This window comes from Chionomys nivalis, chromosome 18 (genome assembly GCF_950005125.1).
Source record: "Chionomys nivalis chromosome 18, mChiNiv1.1, whole genome shotgun sequence".
NCBI lineage: Eukaryota > Metazoa > Chordata > Mammalia > Rodentia > Cricetidae > Chionomys > Chionomys nivalis.
The window spans coordinates 4,826,835-4,844,001 of record NC_080103.1 but is presented as its reverse complement, the minus strand read 5'-3'; the positions used below and the strand labels follow the sequence as shown (position 1 = coordinate 4,844,001).

Sequence of the window (17,167 nt, the reverse complement as noted above, 5' to 3'; positions counted from 1 at the left end):
GACACACATGCAAGCAAAACACCATTGTACATAAAATAAGAATAAGTAGGTTATTTTAAAAAATAGTACTGCCTTATCTGCTCTTAGAAAGCTCTAGCCTAGCTAGGTGGTGGCGCACGCCTTTAATTCCAGCACTTGGGAGGCAGAGGCAGGTGGATCTCTGTGAGTTCAAGGCCAGCCTGGTCTACAAGAGCTAGTTCCAGGACTGGAGGGATGGCTCAGTGGTTAAGAGCATTGCCTGCTCTTCCAAAGGTCCTGAGTTCAATTCCCAACAACCACATGGTGGCTCACAACCATCTCTAATGAGATCTGATGCCTTCTTCTGGCCTTCAAGCAAACACACGACAGAATATTGTATACATGATAGATAGATAGATAGATAGATAGATAGATAGATAGATAGATAGATAGAGCTAGTTCCAGGACAGGCTCCAAAGCTATAGAGAAAAACCAAAAAGAAAGAAAGAAATAAAGTTCTAGTCTAGGGGAAAATTAAGAATGTGAACACATTGTGTTTCCCAGAGGAGGTGAGGAGAGGAGGTGAGGAGGTGAGGAGATGTGATGGGAATCAGCTGCTGAAAAGAGAATTGGAAGAAAATAACAAGCAGGAAAATATTTCTAAAGGCCCAGAGACAGTGGGAGAAGGTACTCCATCAGCTGCTGCTTGATTTTAAGAAAAAGATGATTTGCCAGATGTGGCACACGCCTTTAATCCCAGGACTCAGGAGGCAGAGGTCAGTCTGTAAGTTTGAGGCCAGCCCGGTCTACAAAGAATTCCAGAACAGCCAGGAATGTCACACAGAGAAACCCTCTCTTGGGGAAAAGAAGGAGGAGGAGGAGGAGGAGGAAGAGGAGGAGGAGGAGGAGGAGGAGGAGAACAGACAGAAAAGAAAAGGATTATGAGAAGAGAAATTGCCAAGGACTGGAGAGATGGCTCAGAAGTTAAAAACACTGGTTGCCCTTCCAAATGACCCCTGTTCAAGTTGCAGCACCCACGAGGTAGCCCACAAATGTCTGTAACTCTAGTTCCAGAAGATCTGACACCCTCACACAAACATACATGTAGACAAAACATCAATGCTCATAAAAATAAAAATAGAATTTAAAAAAAGGACAGGGTTGGGCTGGAGAGATGGCTCAGTGGTTAAGAGCATTGCCTGCTCTTCCAGAGGTCCTGAGTCCAATTCCCAGCAACCACATGGTGGCTCACAACCATCTGTAATGAGATCTGGTGCCCTCTTCTGGCCTGCAGGTATACATGGAGGCAGAATGTTGTATACATAATAAATAAATAAATATTTTTCTTTTAAAAAAAGGACAGGGTTTCTCTGTGTAGCTTTGGAGCCTGTCCCTGAACTCTATAGGCCACGCTGGCCTTGAACTCACAGAGATCTGCCTGCCTCTTCCTCCCGAGTGCTGGGATTAAAGGTGTGAGCCACCACCATCTGGTGCTTAAGTATTTCTAAAATGAGGGCCTTGAAAGGACTTTTAAGCAAGTTGCACCGTTCCATGTGGATTGTAGAAAGTTTACTTGCAGACTGAGAAAAAATGAAATTGTCTGGAAGAATTTGTTTAAGATATCTATCTATCTATCTATCTATCTATCTATCTATCTATCTATCTATCTAACTATCTATCTATCATGGAGGCATTCTCTCCCTCCGTGTAGCTCTGCCTGTACTCAGACTTGCTATATAGCCCAGGTCAGCCTCAAAATTACGGAGATCTACCTGCCTCTGCCTTCCAGTGCTGGGATTAAAGGCGTGTGCCATCATGTCCAACAGATTTTGAAGATTATTAAAACCCTCTAAAACCAAGTATAGTGGCACACACTTGTAATCTCAACTCTTGAAAGGAAGAGGCAGGAAGATCAGGAGTTCAAGACCAGCCTGAGCTAGAATTCATGTCAAAAACAAAACATACGCTTTCTGAAATAATTTAGTTGGAGATGCTGAGGACTTTTCTAAGGTGGTGGCGGTAAGACGTGGAAACAAAGGGAAGAAACTGAGATAGTCAGCTCTTAATTGCATGTAAGTAGTATGGTATTTTCCTGTTTATTAATCTGTTTATACAGATGAACCTTATTAGCTAAGATTTCTGTGCTAATTTTTGGATTCACTCAATGAGCGGCATTCGGCAAAGGTTGGCTCGATGAATTAGGAAGAACATACTATGGAAAGTAGTTTCGAGGCTCTCGGGAGTAGGAACACACCTAGGAGAATGCTGAGAAAAGTCTTGATCAGAACAGAAGACCCGGGACAAGGATGGGGAAAAAGAATCTCAAATTTCCATTCTGTCCCAGACCCTCGGGAGATTCACTGATTGCATTTGCCCTACCGAGTTTCCCGCCTCCAGAAGCGAGCCGCCCCCCTACCCCACCCCTGGCCACGCCCCCTCTGGGGGTGTGGGCTGCATTTGAGCCCGGAGCCCGCCCCGCCAGGTCTGGCGCAGCCCTCACCAGGGGGCGCAGCGCCCTCGCGTCTGTCGCCTGCACACGCCCCCTGCGCCCGGGGCGCACGCCGGTCGGAAGCTCGAGTGCCAGGCTGGGCTCCCAGGGACCAGCGCGCCCGCCATGGCCGTAGACTCGTTGGGGAGGCCCTTCGAGTGAGGGAGGTCATGGAGGAGGAGGCGCGGCCGGCCGCGGGGCCCGGCGAAACGGCGACCCCCGCGCGCGAGGCGCCTCCCGCGGCTCCCGCCCAGGCCCGCGCGGCCTCAGGTGGGGTCCCGGAATCTGCGCCCGAGCAGAAGAGGCGGCAGCTCGGGACGCTACTGCAGCCGACCGTCAACAAGTTCTCTCTCCGGGTCTTCGGCAGCCACAAAGCGGTGGAAATCGAGCAGGAGAGGGTGAAGTCCGCCGGGGCCTGGATCATCCACCCCTACAGCGACTTCCGGTACGGGGGTTCAGTGGGGAGGGCGGGTGGAGCTGCAGAGCCACCTCCGACAACCCAGCCTGGGATTCCTAGGCGGGTTACCCCAAGGTCCTCTATGTTTTCTCAGGTTAGGGAGACATGAGGGACTGCAGACATTAGAGAATCTCCAGAGACTTCGGTTTTCCCCCATGACCCACCTGGACCACAGACACTGTAGGAGTTTAGAAACCTTGCCTCTTCCACGACTGTTTTCTGGGGGTGTGGGAAATTATATCCTACCCCAAAGCTGGGAGACCTGAGGGAGAAGCCTAGCTCCGCTCTCTACCACGCTTTACCCCACGCCCCAAGCGCTTGCCCAGTTCAACAGAGCAGATCAGGGGCCCTGAACTACAAGGGAAGCTGGGAACCCTGGAGAGTGACCGGGGTCAGTCCGGTCCGCGGCCCTGTTTGCTGTCCGTGGTGCTGAAGGCGGGATGGGCGGGGCGGAGCTGGTGTTCGGAGGCTTGAGGAGGAAAGCAGGGGCTCGGCCACCGCCCAGGTGTTTCCCGTAGAAAAGGGACAGAGGGTGGGGGAGTAGCCATTTCACGGTCCCCCCCTTCAGGCTGTGCGTCTACATCAAGGTCGCTAGGGGAGAAAGGCTGCCCTGTCCTTGGGGACGTTGAAGGACAGCTTTTAGATGAAGAAATGAGGTGTGTCTCTGGAGCCTGGGAAGAACAATCGGAGACCCCGACAGTATCTTCCAGCCTCAGATACCCACTCCCTGCATTTTTCCTCCAGTTCTCATCGCTCGTCCACTTTGCTTTATTATTCCTCTCGCCCCTGCCGTCTGTTCATTTCCTCCCCTCCCTCAGATCCCCCTCCGGCATATCCCCTCAGCGTCCTCTGCCACATCACCCGCTGGGCTTGTGACTGCTGCGAGTCAGGTTGTGAAGATGCTCTGAGGGCATGGCGAGGGAAACCTTTGCCTCCTCTCGCAGTGCCTCCTCAGCAGCCTTGAAAAGAGGGAGATCAAGGGTTTGTTGCTGAGTGAAAAGTATGAGGGGCTTCCGGGGTGGGTCCGGGCTTGGGACCCACCAGCTGCTTTCAGCGGTGGAGAGGATTGGCTTCGCAGTCCTCAGAAGGGACTGCGTTTGGAACTTGTGCTGCCATGAGATGTGTGTGAGACCGGAAACCATCATGTGTGCGCCAGTGATTTCTTTCTTTGAATGAAGGTGTCCCCTGTTTCCCTCCTGGCCTCATCTACACAGCTTCCTCTGCAGCTCAGCCAGACTCGCAGCATGCACAGGCAGCCCAGGAGGGAAGAAGTGCACAACTCCAGCCAAGCTGTCTCCGGATCTCCTAGGGAGAGGGATGGGCATCCCTGAAAAGCTCAGTTGAGATGAGTGCTGGATAGCCTAGTCCCACCCTGGCCACGGATGACAGTTCCCTCACCCACAGAGAAGCAGTCCGTGTTTTAGCTGTGTTGGAGAAGAGGAACGGGGTGGGGAAGACTGAGGAGGGCAGGACAGCCTAGACCAGAAATAGACAGAACTGGAGATGGGAGAGACAGCCACCTTTTTTAGAACTCTGGAGATAAGAGTGGATGAGCCATAAGACAGCTACAGTTTACACAGGACTGCCATGCCCATCGTCTCTGGAGACTACTCAGCAGCCCAGTGAGAGCAGCATAGGGTGCTTAGTTTTAAGAATTTTTACAACAATATTGGTGCCATTGTGTGTGTTGAGTGTGTTTATTTATGTGGGTGGGTACAGCTGTGTGCATGCTTACTTTTTGAAAAAATTAGATTTATTTTATGCATTTTGCTTGCATATATATCTGTATATTATGTGTCTTTAGAGGAGGACGGATCTGGAACAAGAATTACAGGTGGTTGTAAACTCCCATGTGGGTGCTGGGAACTAAACTTGGGACTTCTGTGAGAGCATCAGGTGGCTTTAACCACTGAGCCAATTCTCCAACCTGTGCCCATGTGTTGTGTGTAGGTGACGCGTGGACACGGGCTTCTCCCTCAATTGCTCGTCACTGTTTTGTTTTTCTCTTTGAGAGTGTCCCCCTCAGAACCTCGAACTCATTGATTTAGTTAGGTTGTCTGATCAGTCAGTGAGCTCCAGGGACCCACCTGCCCCCCCAGCTCCGGGTTACAGATGCACCACTGCTCCCCAGCTCCAGGTTACAGATGCACCACTGCCCCCCCAGCTCCGGGTTACAGATGCAGCACTGCCCCCCAGCAGCGGTTACAGATGCACCACTGCCCCCCAGCTCCGGGTTACAGATGCACCACTGCCCCCAGCTCTGAGTTACAGATGCAGCACTGCCCCCCAGCAGCGGTTACAGATGCACCACTGCCCCCCAGCAGCGGTTACAGATGCACCACTGCCCCCCAGCTCCGGGTTACAGATGCACCACTGCCCCCAGCTCCGGGTTACAGATGCACCACTGCCCCCCAGCTCCGGGTTACAGATGCAGCACTGCCCCCCAGCTCCGGGTTACAGATGCAGCACTGCCCCCAGCTCTGAGTTACAGATGCAGCACTGCTCCTTCCATGTGTGTACCAGGGTCAACCCAGTTCTTCATGTTTGCACAGCAGACAATGTGCTTGCTGACTGAGCCGTCTCTCCAGCCCTGCCATAGTTTTCTTTGTTGTTTTGGTTAGGAGTACATGGGATTTAACCTAGACCATCGTAGATGCCAGTTAGCTTATTTATTTATTTATTTTTGGATGATGACCCTTCATCCCAGCTCACTTTTAAACTAAAAACCTGTTTATTTATTTAGAATGAGCGTGTGTGTGTGTGTGTGTGTGTGTGCGCACACGTGCATCCTCACACACCGTGCTGTTGTGGCCATACAGTTGCTGGGAATTAGTTCTCCCTTTCCCTTTGGGGTTTGAGGGATTGAACTCAGGCTGTCAGACTTGACTACATGTGCCTTTGTCTCCTGAGCCATCTTGCTGGCTTCTTTTTATTTTGAGACAGAGTCTCCTTAAGTGCCCAGGCTGGCCTTGAATTCTCTCTGTATTCCAAACAAACCTTGACCTTGTGATCCCTAGCCTCAGACTTTAAGTACCTGGTATTAGAGATCACAGGTCTGCAAGCAGGCCTGGCAGGTTACAGAGGTCTTATAGAGAGGGGATATACCCACATTTCTGAGTAGTGTAAAGCAAGCTCATGTCATAAGTATTGCCTTAAGAGCGTGTCCATATCTGCAGTACAATATAATCTCACATTCCTATCACAAATCCACTGTTCTCACTTTTCTTAGGGAATTAAAACTAGATCCCTAACTATGCTAAGGACACAGTTTACCTCTGAATTATATCTTTATTCCTGTATTCTAATTTTGGGGTGCTGCACATGCAACAAGCCTGACACCTTAGGTTCAGTTCCAGGGACCCAAATGGTGGGAGACTGATTTCTTCATATGTGTGCTGTGACATGCACATGCCCACACCCACACGCAGGCACTCCACTGTAGACAGAAAATATATTTCCTTTCCTCATCTTCTGTGGGGAAGGAAGAAGAAGAATCTTTTTTTTTTTTTTTTTTTTTGGTTTTTCGAGACAGGGTTTCTCTGTGGTTTTGGAGCCTGTCCTGGAACTAGCTCTTGTAGACCAGGCTGGTCTCGAACTCACAGAGATCTGCCTGCCTCTGCCTCCCGAGTGCTGGGATTAAAGACGTGCGCCACCACCACCCGGCTTAAAAAGAATCTTTTAAATTTTTATTAACTTTTATTATCTTTTTATGTTTTTTTTTTTTCCTTTTTCTTTTTCCTTTCTCTCTTTGGGAGCTTTGGGGGATTTTAGTAATCTGCCCACTTGATTATTTGGGTCATTGTTTTTTGTCTCTTGAGTCTAACTTGTAAATAAAGAAAATAGTATTAAACAATACAAATAATTTCACCGTAAAATAAAGATAAAATAGAAAGGCAGTAAGATAGAGCAATAAAGGCGCTTACTGCACAAACCTGGTAATCTGAATTCCACCCTCAGATATGAGAATGGAATTCACAAAGCTGTCCTGGCCTCTACATCACCCTGTATCATGCACACATACACAATTTCAAAAAATTAAAAATAAGGAAAATAGAAAGGCTTCAAAAACAGTTTTGCCACTCTTCTGTGATGCCCAAACCAATGCGTACTAGTTTAGTTTTGTCTGTTTGGGGACTTTGTCTACATGAAATTATCTAATTTGTACCCTACGTCTCTTGCTTGTCTTGCCCAATGTCAAAAATGAGAAATTCAAGGTCTGGAGAGATGGCTAGTGGCTAAGTGTTCTGGCTGCTCATCCGTGCTGACTAGTGTTTCCAGTTGAGAGAGGTGAACAGCAACCCAGAAACACTTTGATCTGCAGTGGTGACCTACCTGTATGATATACACTAGTGCCATAGTAGCAGGGAAGCTGTAGACTAACCAACCACTGTGTGACTGGATTCCAGGCTTCCTCCACAAGATGGAACCCGTGCCTGACACAGCTTGGATGGATGGCTGTGGACCTATGGGAGAACAAATCCGTAGATAGTAATAGAATAGAATGAGCATGGTTAGTAATAGAATAGAATAGAATGAGCATGGTTAGTAATAGAGTGGAATGGGCATGGTTAGTAATAGAGTAGAATGAGCATGGTTAATAATAGAATAGAATAGAATGAGCATGGTTAGTAATAGAGTGGAATGGGCATGGTTAGTAATAGAATAGAATGAGCATGGTTAGTAATAGAATAGAATGAGCATGGTTAGTAATAGAATAGAATGAGCATGGTTAGGAATAGAATAGAATAGAATAGAATAGAATAGAATAGAATAGAATGAGCATGATTAGTAATAGACTCCTAACACCACTAGCTGCACTCACTGTCTTAGTCACTGTTGTATTGCCACAAAGAAACACCATGGCCAACGAAGCTTTTATAAAAGAAGGCATTTAATTGGGGGCTTGCTTACAGTTTCAGGGACTTAGGCCATTGTCATCACAGCCGTGAGCGTGGTCCCGGAGCAGTAGCTGAGAGCTGCATCCTGGCTCACAGGTGGACAGACAGAAGGAGAAGCTGAGGCTGATCTGGGCTTTTGAAACCCCAAAGCCCACCTCCAGTGACATACTTCCTCTAGGAAGGCCACACCTCCTAATCTTTCTAATCCTTTTTTTTAAAAAAATATTTATTTATTTATTATGTATACAATATTCTGTCTGTGTGTATGTCTGCAGGTCAGAAGAGGGCACCAGACCTCATTACAGATGGTTGTGAGCCACCATGTGGTTGCTGGGAATTGAACTCAGGACCTTTGGAAGAGCAGGCAATGCTCTTAACCACTGAGCCATCTCTCCAGCCCCCTCTTTCTAATCCTTTAAAACCATTCTTCTCCTCTTAACAAAACATTCAAATAACCCTATGGGGGTTATTCCTGTTCAAACCACCACGGTCATCAGAAAGCTTCCTCCTGTGGTAGATGGGAACAGACACAGATACCACAGCTGGACAGTGTGTGAGAGTCTTTGGAATACTCAGTCCTAAATGGGATGTCTCTATCAAATCCCTTCCCTCAGGATTCGGGGAACTATGCAAAAGAGGAGGCAGAAAGATTGGAAGAGCCAGTGGGGATGGAAGACACCAAGGAATAAGGCCTTCTGGACCCTGCAGGCTTACTCCTACGTGAACTCACAGAGACTGACAGCATGCATAGGGCCATGGTGGGGTACAGTATTGATAGGGAAGTGGACACAGGCACCCATCTCTAACCTAGAAGCTGTCTCCACTTAACAACCCCTAGAAAAGGAAACCTGTCCCCCAGTGGTGTCTCACTGGGTTTACAACCCTTAAGGGCAGGGCACAACCAATGCAAAATGAATTCAGTGGTGTTTTGGAGGACTTGAGTCTCACAATGCTTTCAGTCTTCTTAACCTTACAGATCATTTGCTTATATCTTATGGTTTCCATTTTGTGTTCTTAAGAAATTTTGTTGTGTGAATTATTTCACGTGTGTGTATTTCTTGTTCTTTTTCTTTGGCGCTTTTTCTCCTGCTTGTTTCTTTGTTTCATCCTCTTCTGATTTGTTTAGGTGCTTGATTGTTTTTTATGAGAGAGAAAAAGATATGGATTTGGGTGGCTGGGGAAGCAAGAAGGATTTGGGAGGAGTTGAGGAAGGGGAACCCATGGTCAGAATATGTTGTATAAAAAAACCTATCTTCAATAAAAAAAAAAACTTAAGTTTTTTTTTTTTTTTTTTTTTTTTTTTTTTTTTTTTTTTTTTTAAGTCCCTGCTGCCCTTATAGAGGATCTGGGTTTGATTTCCGGCCCCACATGGTGGCTCACAACTGTGTAACTCCAGTTCCAGGGGATCTGACGCTGTCTTCTTTTTTTTTTTGGATTTTTCCTAGAGCGCATGCTCCCATTGGGTGTTTATACACAAGAGTGCAGGGGGCACAGATGTCTATCTCTACTAAATATTGCTAACTCTTTTTGCAAATGGTGACTCCAGTTTCCACTCTCAGTGGATTTAAATGACCACTTTGTGATTTTGTATCTTGACCACTCTTGGCTGTATCAGACGTCTAGCTGCTGACAGGGTGTGACGCGATTGATCTTGCTTTCCGTCCCGCACTTACCTTAGGTTTTACTGGGACCTGATCATGCTGCTGCTGCTGCTGGGAAACCTCATAGTACTGCCCGTGGGCATCACTTTCTTCAAGGAGGAGAACTCCCCACCCTGGATTGTCTTCAACGTCCTGTCTGACACTTTCTTCCTGCTGGATCTGGTGCTCAATTTCCGCACTGGCATCGTGGTGGAGGAAGGTGCTGAGATCCTGCTGGCGCCGAGGGCCATCCGCACGCGCTACCTGCGCACCTGGTTCCTGGTTGACCTGATCTCCTCCATTCCTGTGGATTACATCTTCCTCGTGCTGGAGCTGGAGCCACGACTAGATGCCGAGGTCTACAAGACAGCACGGGCCCTGCGCATCGTCAGATTCACCAAGATCCTCAGCCTGCTGCGGCTGCTCCGCCTCTCCCGCCTCATCCGCTACATACACCAGTGGGAGGAGGTGGGGTGGGGAAGTGGGGGTTATCAGACTCCTTGGGAAGGTGCTATGGGTGGAGTCCTGGTGATTTTAGGGATGGGGAAGATGTTGGTAGGAGAGACACAAGGACAGGAGGAGGATTGGGAGTGAGGTCTGAGGTGAGGGTGGGGATTCAGAGAAGTGCAGGACTACAGCTGGGCAAACACTTGAGGACCAGTGGATTCTTGAGTGGGCGATTGGGTATGGAAAGGAGGTGCCTCTTCGGGCAACAGAGTGTGTGGCTCAGTGTGTGCTGTGTCATCTCATTGCCTCTTGCACAGGGTGACTGTCACACAGACACCATTGGTTGGTGTACCTGTGTGTATGGGTAGGAGTTATTACATGTGAAGCAAAGAGAAAGGCTTCTTCACACAGTGCATTCCTGGTTTGGTTTCAGCTTTCTGAGACAGGCTGGGCTTGGTCTTTTGACAGTCCTTCTGCCTCAGCTCCCAAGTGCTTGGAGTACAGGTGAGAGCCACACTTCCAGAAATGACCTGTTATCCTTGATGCTATTGGAAGAGGGATGCTGGTGTTAATCCTTGTCCTGAGGATTACACTGTTTTCCCAGGCTGCACCTGAGCAGCTTGTGCAATCTAGAACTCTCTGAATCTCAGCCTCAATCCTGTTTAATTCTAGACACAGAGTTGGTTTCAGTCTTGCTACATAAAGATGAAAATAGCAACCATGTGTTGTAAGGTCTATACAAATAAATAACGCTTCCAAACCTCCATACCTCACTGGGGTTTGAACCTAGGGCCTTACATATGCTGGGCAAATGTTTTGCCACTGGGTCATATCCCCAGTCCCCTTTTTACTTTTTATTTATTTATTTTAGAGTTATTTATGATATTTATATGCATGTCTCTGTACTACATATGTGCCTGGTGCCTGTGGAATTACACTGGAATTGTGACTCTCCATGTGGATGCTGGGAATCAAACCCGTGTCGTCTGGGAGAGCAGCCAGTGCTCTTAACAGTTCAGCCATCTCTCTAGCCTTTACTTCTTACTTTGAGATAGGGTCTTACCAAGTTCCCAGGCTGCAAGCTGAAGAGATGGTTCAGCAGTTAAGAGCACTGGCTGCTCTTCCAGAGGACCCAAGTTCAATTTCTTACTCTTCCATACTGACTCACAACTGTCTGTAACTCTAGTTCAAGGGGTTCAAACACCCTCTGGCCTCCAAGGGCACCAGGCATGCATATGACACACAGACATATATGTAGACAAAACACCCGTGTACGTAAGCATTTTGTTTTTTGAGACAAGGTAGCCCTGGCTGTTCTGAAGCTCGCTATTAATACCAGGCTGGCCTTGAACTCAGAGATTCACCTGCCTCTGCCTTCCAAATGCTGGGATTAAAGACGTGCATCACTATATCTCACCCAAAGTTTTTTAAAAATTAAAAGATAGTCGGGCATAGTGGCGCACACCTTTAATCCCAGCACTCGCAAGGCCAAGACAGTTGGGTCTCTGTGAGTTCAAGGCCAGCCTGGTCTACAGAGCGAGTCCCAGGACAGCCACCAAAGCTACAGGGAAACCCTGTCTCGAAAAACCAAACCAAAACAAAAAAATTGAAAGAAAAAAGTTGCCTCAGTTGACCTTAAACTTCTGGCCCTCCTGCCTCAGTTTCTCTGGTCGCTGGTGTTACAAGTGCTTCACACCAGGCCAGGTTAACAGCCTGAGAGACTTGGGAAAGGGAGAACGAGGTTCAGGGGGAATCTGCAGGGCTGGAACTGGAGGAAGACCAGCAAAGAGGGGCTCCTAAACATAGCCGTGCTTCCTTGGACTCCTCAGATCTTCCACATGACCTACGACCTGGCCAGTGCGGTGGTTCGAATCTTCAACCTCATTGGGATGATGTTGCTGCTGTGTCACTGGGATGGCTGTCTGCAGTTCCTGGTCCCTATGCTCCAGGACTTCCCTTCCGACTGCTGGGTCTCCATGAACCGCATGGTGGTGAGAAGTGCCCCAGCTCTGGTACTCCTGGGTCTCTTCTGCCTGAACAGCAGGGATAATCGTGGGCAGCAGGAGGCGGGAGATGATCCAGAAAGATGACAGGAGGGGTTATGGCTGAGGGAGGAGAAGGGCAAGGAACCTGGAGAGAGGACGTGCTTGTATGTTGGAGGGAACAGGCAGAGAAGGAATCCTAGACAAAACAAAGGTTCCCACACGCAAAGGAAGCCCCTTCTGCTTCGGGAGCTCCACACATTGAACCAGTGACTGCTGAGGGGAAGGGCTGAAGGAGAGGGTGCGGAAAGGGGGGGAAGGGGCCGGTGGAGAATGACTCTCTGAGGGGCCCATGCCCTGTTCTGTCTGCAACATGCTCTGTCCCCCAGAACCACTCGTGGGGCCGCCAGTACTCTCATGCCCTGTTCAAGGCCATGAGTCACATGCTGTGCATCGGGTATGGGCAGCAGGCGCCGGTTGGCATGCCTGACGTCTGGCTCACCATGCTCAGCATGATTGTGGGGGCCACGTGCTATGCCATGTTCATCGGTCACGCCACTGCACTCATCCAGTCCCTGGACTCTTCCCGGCGACAGTACCAGGAAAAGGTTAGTAGGGACAAGCGCAGGAAGGGGTGGGGCATGGGGGCGTGCTACACACCCCTGCGGGAAATACTTCCGTGCCTGTCCCTACACCTCTGTCCTTGGACCCTTCCTCTGTCCACATTTGGGTTTTTCTGTCACTGCTGTGTCTGTCTTCCCTGTATCTACTATTATCCGTATGTTCTTTGTGGCTCTGTGTATACCATGTTTATCAACTTTGGGTCCAACTTGTGTCTGTGACTTTCTGTCTACACACCCCTGGCACCCCATTATTTTGGCCCCGTGTCTCCACATTTTCTTCCTACTGGCAACTGGTATTGCATCTTCAGTACAAGCAGGTGGAGCAGTACATGTCCTTCCACAAGCTGCCGGCTGACACACGGCAGCGCATCCACGAGTACTACGAGCACCGCTACCAGGGCAAGATGTTCGATGAAGAGAGCATCCTGGGGGAGCTGAGCGAGCCGCTTCGGGAGGTGGGGCCAGGATGAAGAGAGCATCCTGGGGGAGCTGAGCGAGCCGCTTCGGGAGGTGGGGCCAGGATGAAGAGAGCATCCTGCGGGAGCTGAGCGAGCCGCTTCGGGAGGTGGGGCCAGAACGGACCTTGTGGGCAGGGCTCTTCAAGGATCTGGGCTTCCGGAGGTGCTGCCTGGGTCACAAGAGAGTGCTTATGTGTTCCGGTGGGGACCGAGGTCTACAGATGGCCCGTGGGAGACTCTGAGGGAGGTGGCTTTCTTGTGGAAGGTCTTACGGGAGCGAAGGCTGTATGAAAGGAGACGTAGGATGCCACGGTGGAGAGGTTTTGAAGGCAGGTCCTCAGGGAGGCTCCCATGCCCACCGCACCATCCTCATCCACTCTTCACAGGATGGATGGGGTTTCTGGAGACAGATGAGCTTGGTGGGGGCATCTTCCAGCAGGGGGCCACGCCTGTCTGATAGGCCCCTCCTATGTCCAGGAGATTATTAACTTCACCTGCCGGGGCCTGGTGGCCCACATGCCGCTGTTTGCTCATGCTGACCCCAGCTTCGTCACCGCAGTGCTCACCAAGCTCCGTTTTGAGGTCTTCCAGCCAGGGGACCTGGTGGTGCGTGAGGGCTCCGTGGGCAGGAAGATGTACTTCATCCAGCATGGGCTGCTCAGTGTGCTGGCACGGGGCGCCCGGGACACTCGCCTCACTGACGGATCCTACTTTGGGGGTCAGCAGGCCTCGGGGAAGGTGGGGGGTCATGAACATTGGACAGCATTCAGGTACTCCCTAGGATCAGGGCCCCACCTGTCCGTGCTGCAGAATCACAGAACAACCCTCCCCCAAACCTTCTCAGTGAGCCTCTGAGCTGGGGCCTGAGGCTCTGTAGTTTATTTTTATTGGTTGATTGATTGATTGAGACAGTTCTCTCTATTACGTAACTCTGGCTGTCCTGGAACTTGATATGTAGACCAGGCTGGCTTCAAACTCACAGAGATCCGCCTGTCTCTGCCTCCCAAATGCTGGGATTAAAGGTGTGGCCACCACATCTGGCAGTTGATTTTTTATTTTTATTTTTTCTCAGGATCGTCCAGTGCATGGACAGGCTGGGAGCCATGGGGCCGACGGCCCTGTGGGATTATTAACTGACAAAATGAGGGAAAGCTAGGGATGATGCAGAACTGACCCACAGACTTAAGCTTTGTGGCGCTGTCTAGGAACCCCGCCTGTGCCAGCCAATGCCCAGAGCATCTTGAGGCTTGTAACTCCTGCCGGTTGCCTAGCCGCCCACCGCCTGCACGTGTCCCATCAGTTGCACTTTCTGTCCATTTAGCCCACTTTTCTCCTCTGGGACAGAGCGATAAGATGGTTTTGGAGTTAATGTGGAGTAGAGAGATTGGGAGCATCTGGGGCTGGCAGACCTACTTGTCGGCTTAGTTTGGAGAGAGTGAAAAAGTCAGATGTGCAGGTCTGGAGACAGTTAGGGACTTCACGGCAGGTAATCATTAATTTCTCCCAAGTCTAGGGACGGATCTGAGAGCGCTGGGTTGGTGGCTGCAGGCCTGGTGGGAGGCTCTGAAGCTCCTCCTAACTTTCGCAGAGATCTGCCTACTGACTCGAGGCCGGCGAACAGCCAGTGTGAGGGCTGACACCTACTGTCGCCTGTACTCCCTCAGCGTGGACCACTTCAATGCGGTGCTCGAGGAGTTCCCAATGATGCGAAGGGCTTTTGAGACTGTGGCCATGGACCGGCTTCGTCGCATCGGTGAGTCCTGTCTACTCTGTCTACTCGGGTTCGGGGCTGGGCTTCACCTCATTTCCACAGCATGAAGCATCCCTCTAGTGCCTAGGCACTGCATCCGGACCCACCCACTTCCAGGCCACGCCTTCAGCAGGCCTTTTAGCAGCCATGGATATATCTCCCTAGACCTTCATTCCCCAAGTTCTCCTGAGGACCAGTCCTTAACTTCACCATTTCTGATTGATCCCACCTTCCAGTTCCCATTGCCAAGTACTCTATACTTCTGACTCCCCATCCCCTATCTCTCAGACTCCCCCACACTCTGATTTCCAACCTCCTCCATCTCAGATTCCTTCCCTTTCCTAACTTCTTGGTCCCGGAACAACTTGTAGGCAAAAAGAATTCGATATTGCAGCGTAAGCGCTCTGAGCCCAGTCCAGGCAGCAGCGGCGGCGTCATGGAGCAGCATTTGGTACAACACGACAGAGACATGGCTCGGGGTATTCGGGGTCTGGCTCCTGGCACAGGAGCTCGGCTCAGCGGAAAGCCAGTGCTGTGGGAACCGCTGGTGCATGCGCCTCTGCAGGCCGCTGCTGTGACCTCCAACGTGGCCATAGCCCTGACTCACCAGCGAGGCGCTCTGCCCCTCTCCCCTGACTCTCCAGCGGTCCTCCTTGCTCGATCTGCTAGGCGCTCAGCAGGTTCCCCAGCCTCCCCGCTGGTGCCTGTCCGAGCAGGTCCTCTGCTGGCCCGGGGACCCTGGGCGTCCACCTCTCGCCTGCCTGCTCCGCCTGCCCGAACCCTCCACGCCAGCCTATCCCGGACAGGGCGTTCCCAGGTGTCCCTGCTGGGCCCTCCCCCAGGAGGAGGTGGTCGAAGGCTAGGACCTCGGGGCCGCCCACTTTCTGCCTCTCAACCTTCTCTGCCTCAGCGAGCGACAGGTGATGGCTCTCCTGGGCGCAAAGGCTCCGGAAGTGAGCGCCTGACCCCCTCGGGGCTCCTGGCCAAGCCTCCAGGGACAGTCCAGCCGTCCAGGCCGTCAGTGCCTGAGCCAGTTACCCCCAGAGGCCCCCAAATTTCTGCGAACATGTGAAATCCTAGGTTACACTGGTCTTAGCTATTGGCCTGTGTGCCTGAGGGTAGAAGCGCCTTGGGAAGGCAGATGGGATCTAAAATACTGCCCCGTACTACCGAGTAGCCGTTCCATGTCCTCAACTCAAGCAGCCGCAGCCTGCTAATCCTAATCATCCGCTCATTTGTCATAGGTGCCTACTGCCTGCCGTGTTCAAGGAAGGCATTGCGCTAGGTACTGTGTCTCCACTGCCAAGTAGAAGTGACTCGAAGCCCTCTGACAAGGGTATCCCCAGACCACCGTCCTGCCAGGTGCAGGCGTGGTCTCCCAGCCCTGCCTTTACTAAGCAGAAACTCTTGCTGCCACCGTCACTGCCAAGTAACTAGATGGCTGTTTCCCTGTCAGTGACCCTGCAGGTTCTGCCCTGTGTGTCTTATCTTCCTGTCCCTTTCATCATAACTGGGTACAAATGTCTAGGGTCTCCTCTACCACCTGTGGGCCCTCTTATCATACCAGGTGAGAACACATATGTGCCCACCGTAGCCTGCCCTCCACAGCTCCTGTGTGGTAGCACTGCCTTTGTGAACTAGAAGCTGCTCTTCACTGTGCTCCCTGCCTCAGTGGTATTGCCCCAAAGCTAAGGGACACTTTTCTATGCCAGCCCAGTTCCCCCCAGGTGGGGGGCAAGGGGCTGAATCCTCCCGTGACCTTTTATCTTTCCTCTGTCTTATTTATTCAGTCATTTATTACTAATTTTATTTATTCATTTGCTAATTTGCCTTATTCTTTTTGTTACTCGCTCTGTTGCCTGTTCTCTCCACCTCCTGGTAGGGAGGCTGGGGGGCAGGGGGCCATCTGTGTGGTCCTTGCACAATGCCCTCAGGAGCAATACCCAAACTTTATGGAGGTCGTGGAAAGGGGGTGACAGGTGGACAGGGCAACACTTATTTCTTTTCCCTCATCGGGCCCAGGAGGACGGTCTGGAGTCTCCAAACACCTGCCTTCTCAGGGAAAAGAGCTGCCCCTCTGCTCACCCACTGGGGCCATGAGCACACATCTCCATTTCTGCAGGGTGGGGGGACTCTGGGATTCTTGGCTTGGGGAAGTTGTTTTTATAATTGCATCTAAACAGTTGAGGTTAAAAAGAAGAGATCCAGTTTTTGCTTCTGATATGGGGGTTGGGGGCAGTTAGCTGTGATCATCTGGCCCGGCAGAGCAGTGGGCATGAGAATAGCCAGGTAAGTGGCTTGTAGATTCAGCTCTAAGGTTGTGGAGTCAGAAACTAAGGCTGCCTGGAGTCATCCCTACCCGTGGGAGGGTCACACAGGAGGATTTTCTGTGGATCTGAGACCAGGCTATACAGTGAGACCTTGTCTGACTCAGTTTCCCCCAGTACCATCTACCCTAACTTCCCC

At 50.7% G+C, this 17,167-nt stretch overlaps 1 protein-coding gene across 1 annotated transcript; it reads left to right on the top strand.

Annotated features, from left to right (window-relative positions):
• The first annotated feature begins 2,515 nt into the window (after positions 1-2,515).
• Hcn3 (hyperpolarization activated cyclic nucleotide gated potassium channel 3) lies at positions 2,516-16,475 on the top strand. The gene is made up of 8 exons (XM_057793468.1): positions 2,516-2,891; positions 9,480-9,909; positions 11,718-11,879; positions 12,260-12,478; positions 12,802-12,948; positions 13,429-13,669; positions 14,540-14,704; positions 15,073-16,475. Exons 1-8 carry the CDS (start codon positions 2,617-2,619, stop codon positions 15,771-15,773), a joined length of 2,340 nt encoding a protein of 779 aa, XP_057649451.1. The 5' UTR covers positions 2,516-2,616; the 3' UTR covers positions 15,774-16,475.
• Positions 16,476-17,167: the final 692 nt, after the last annotated feature.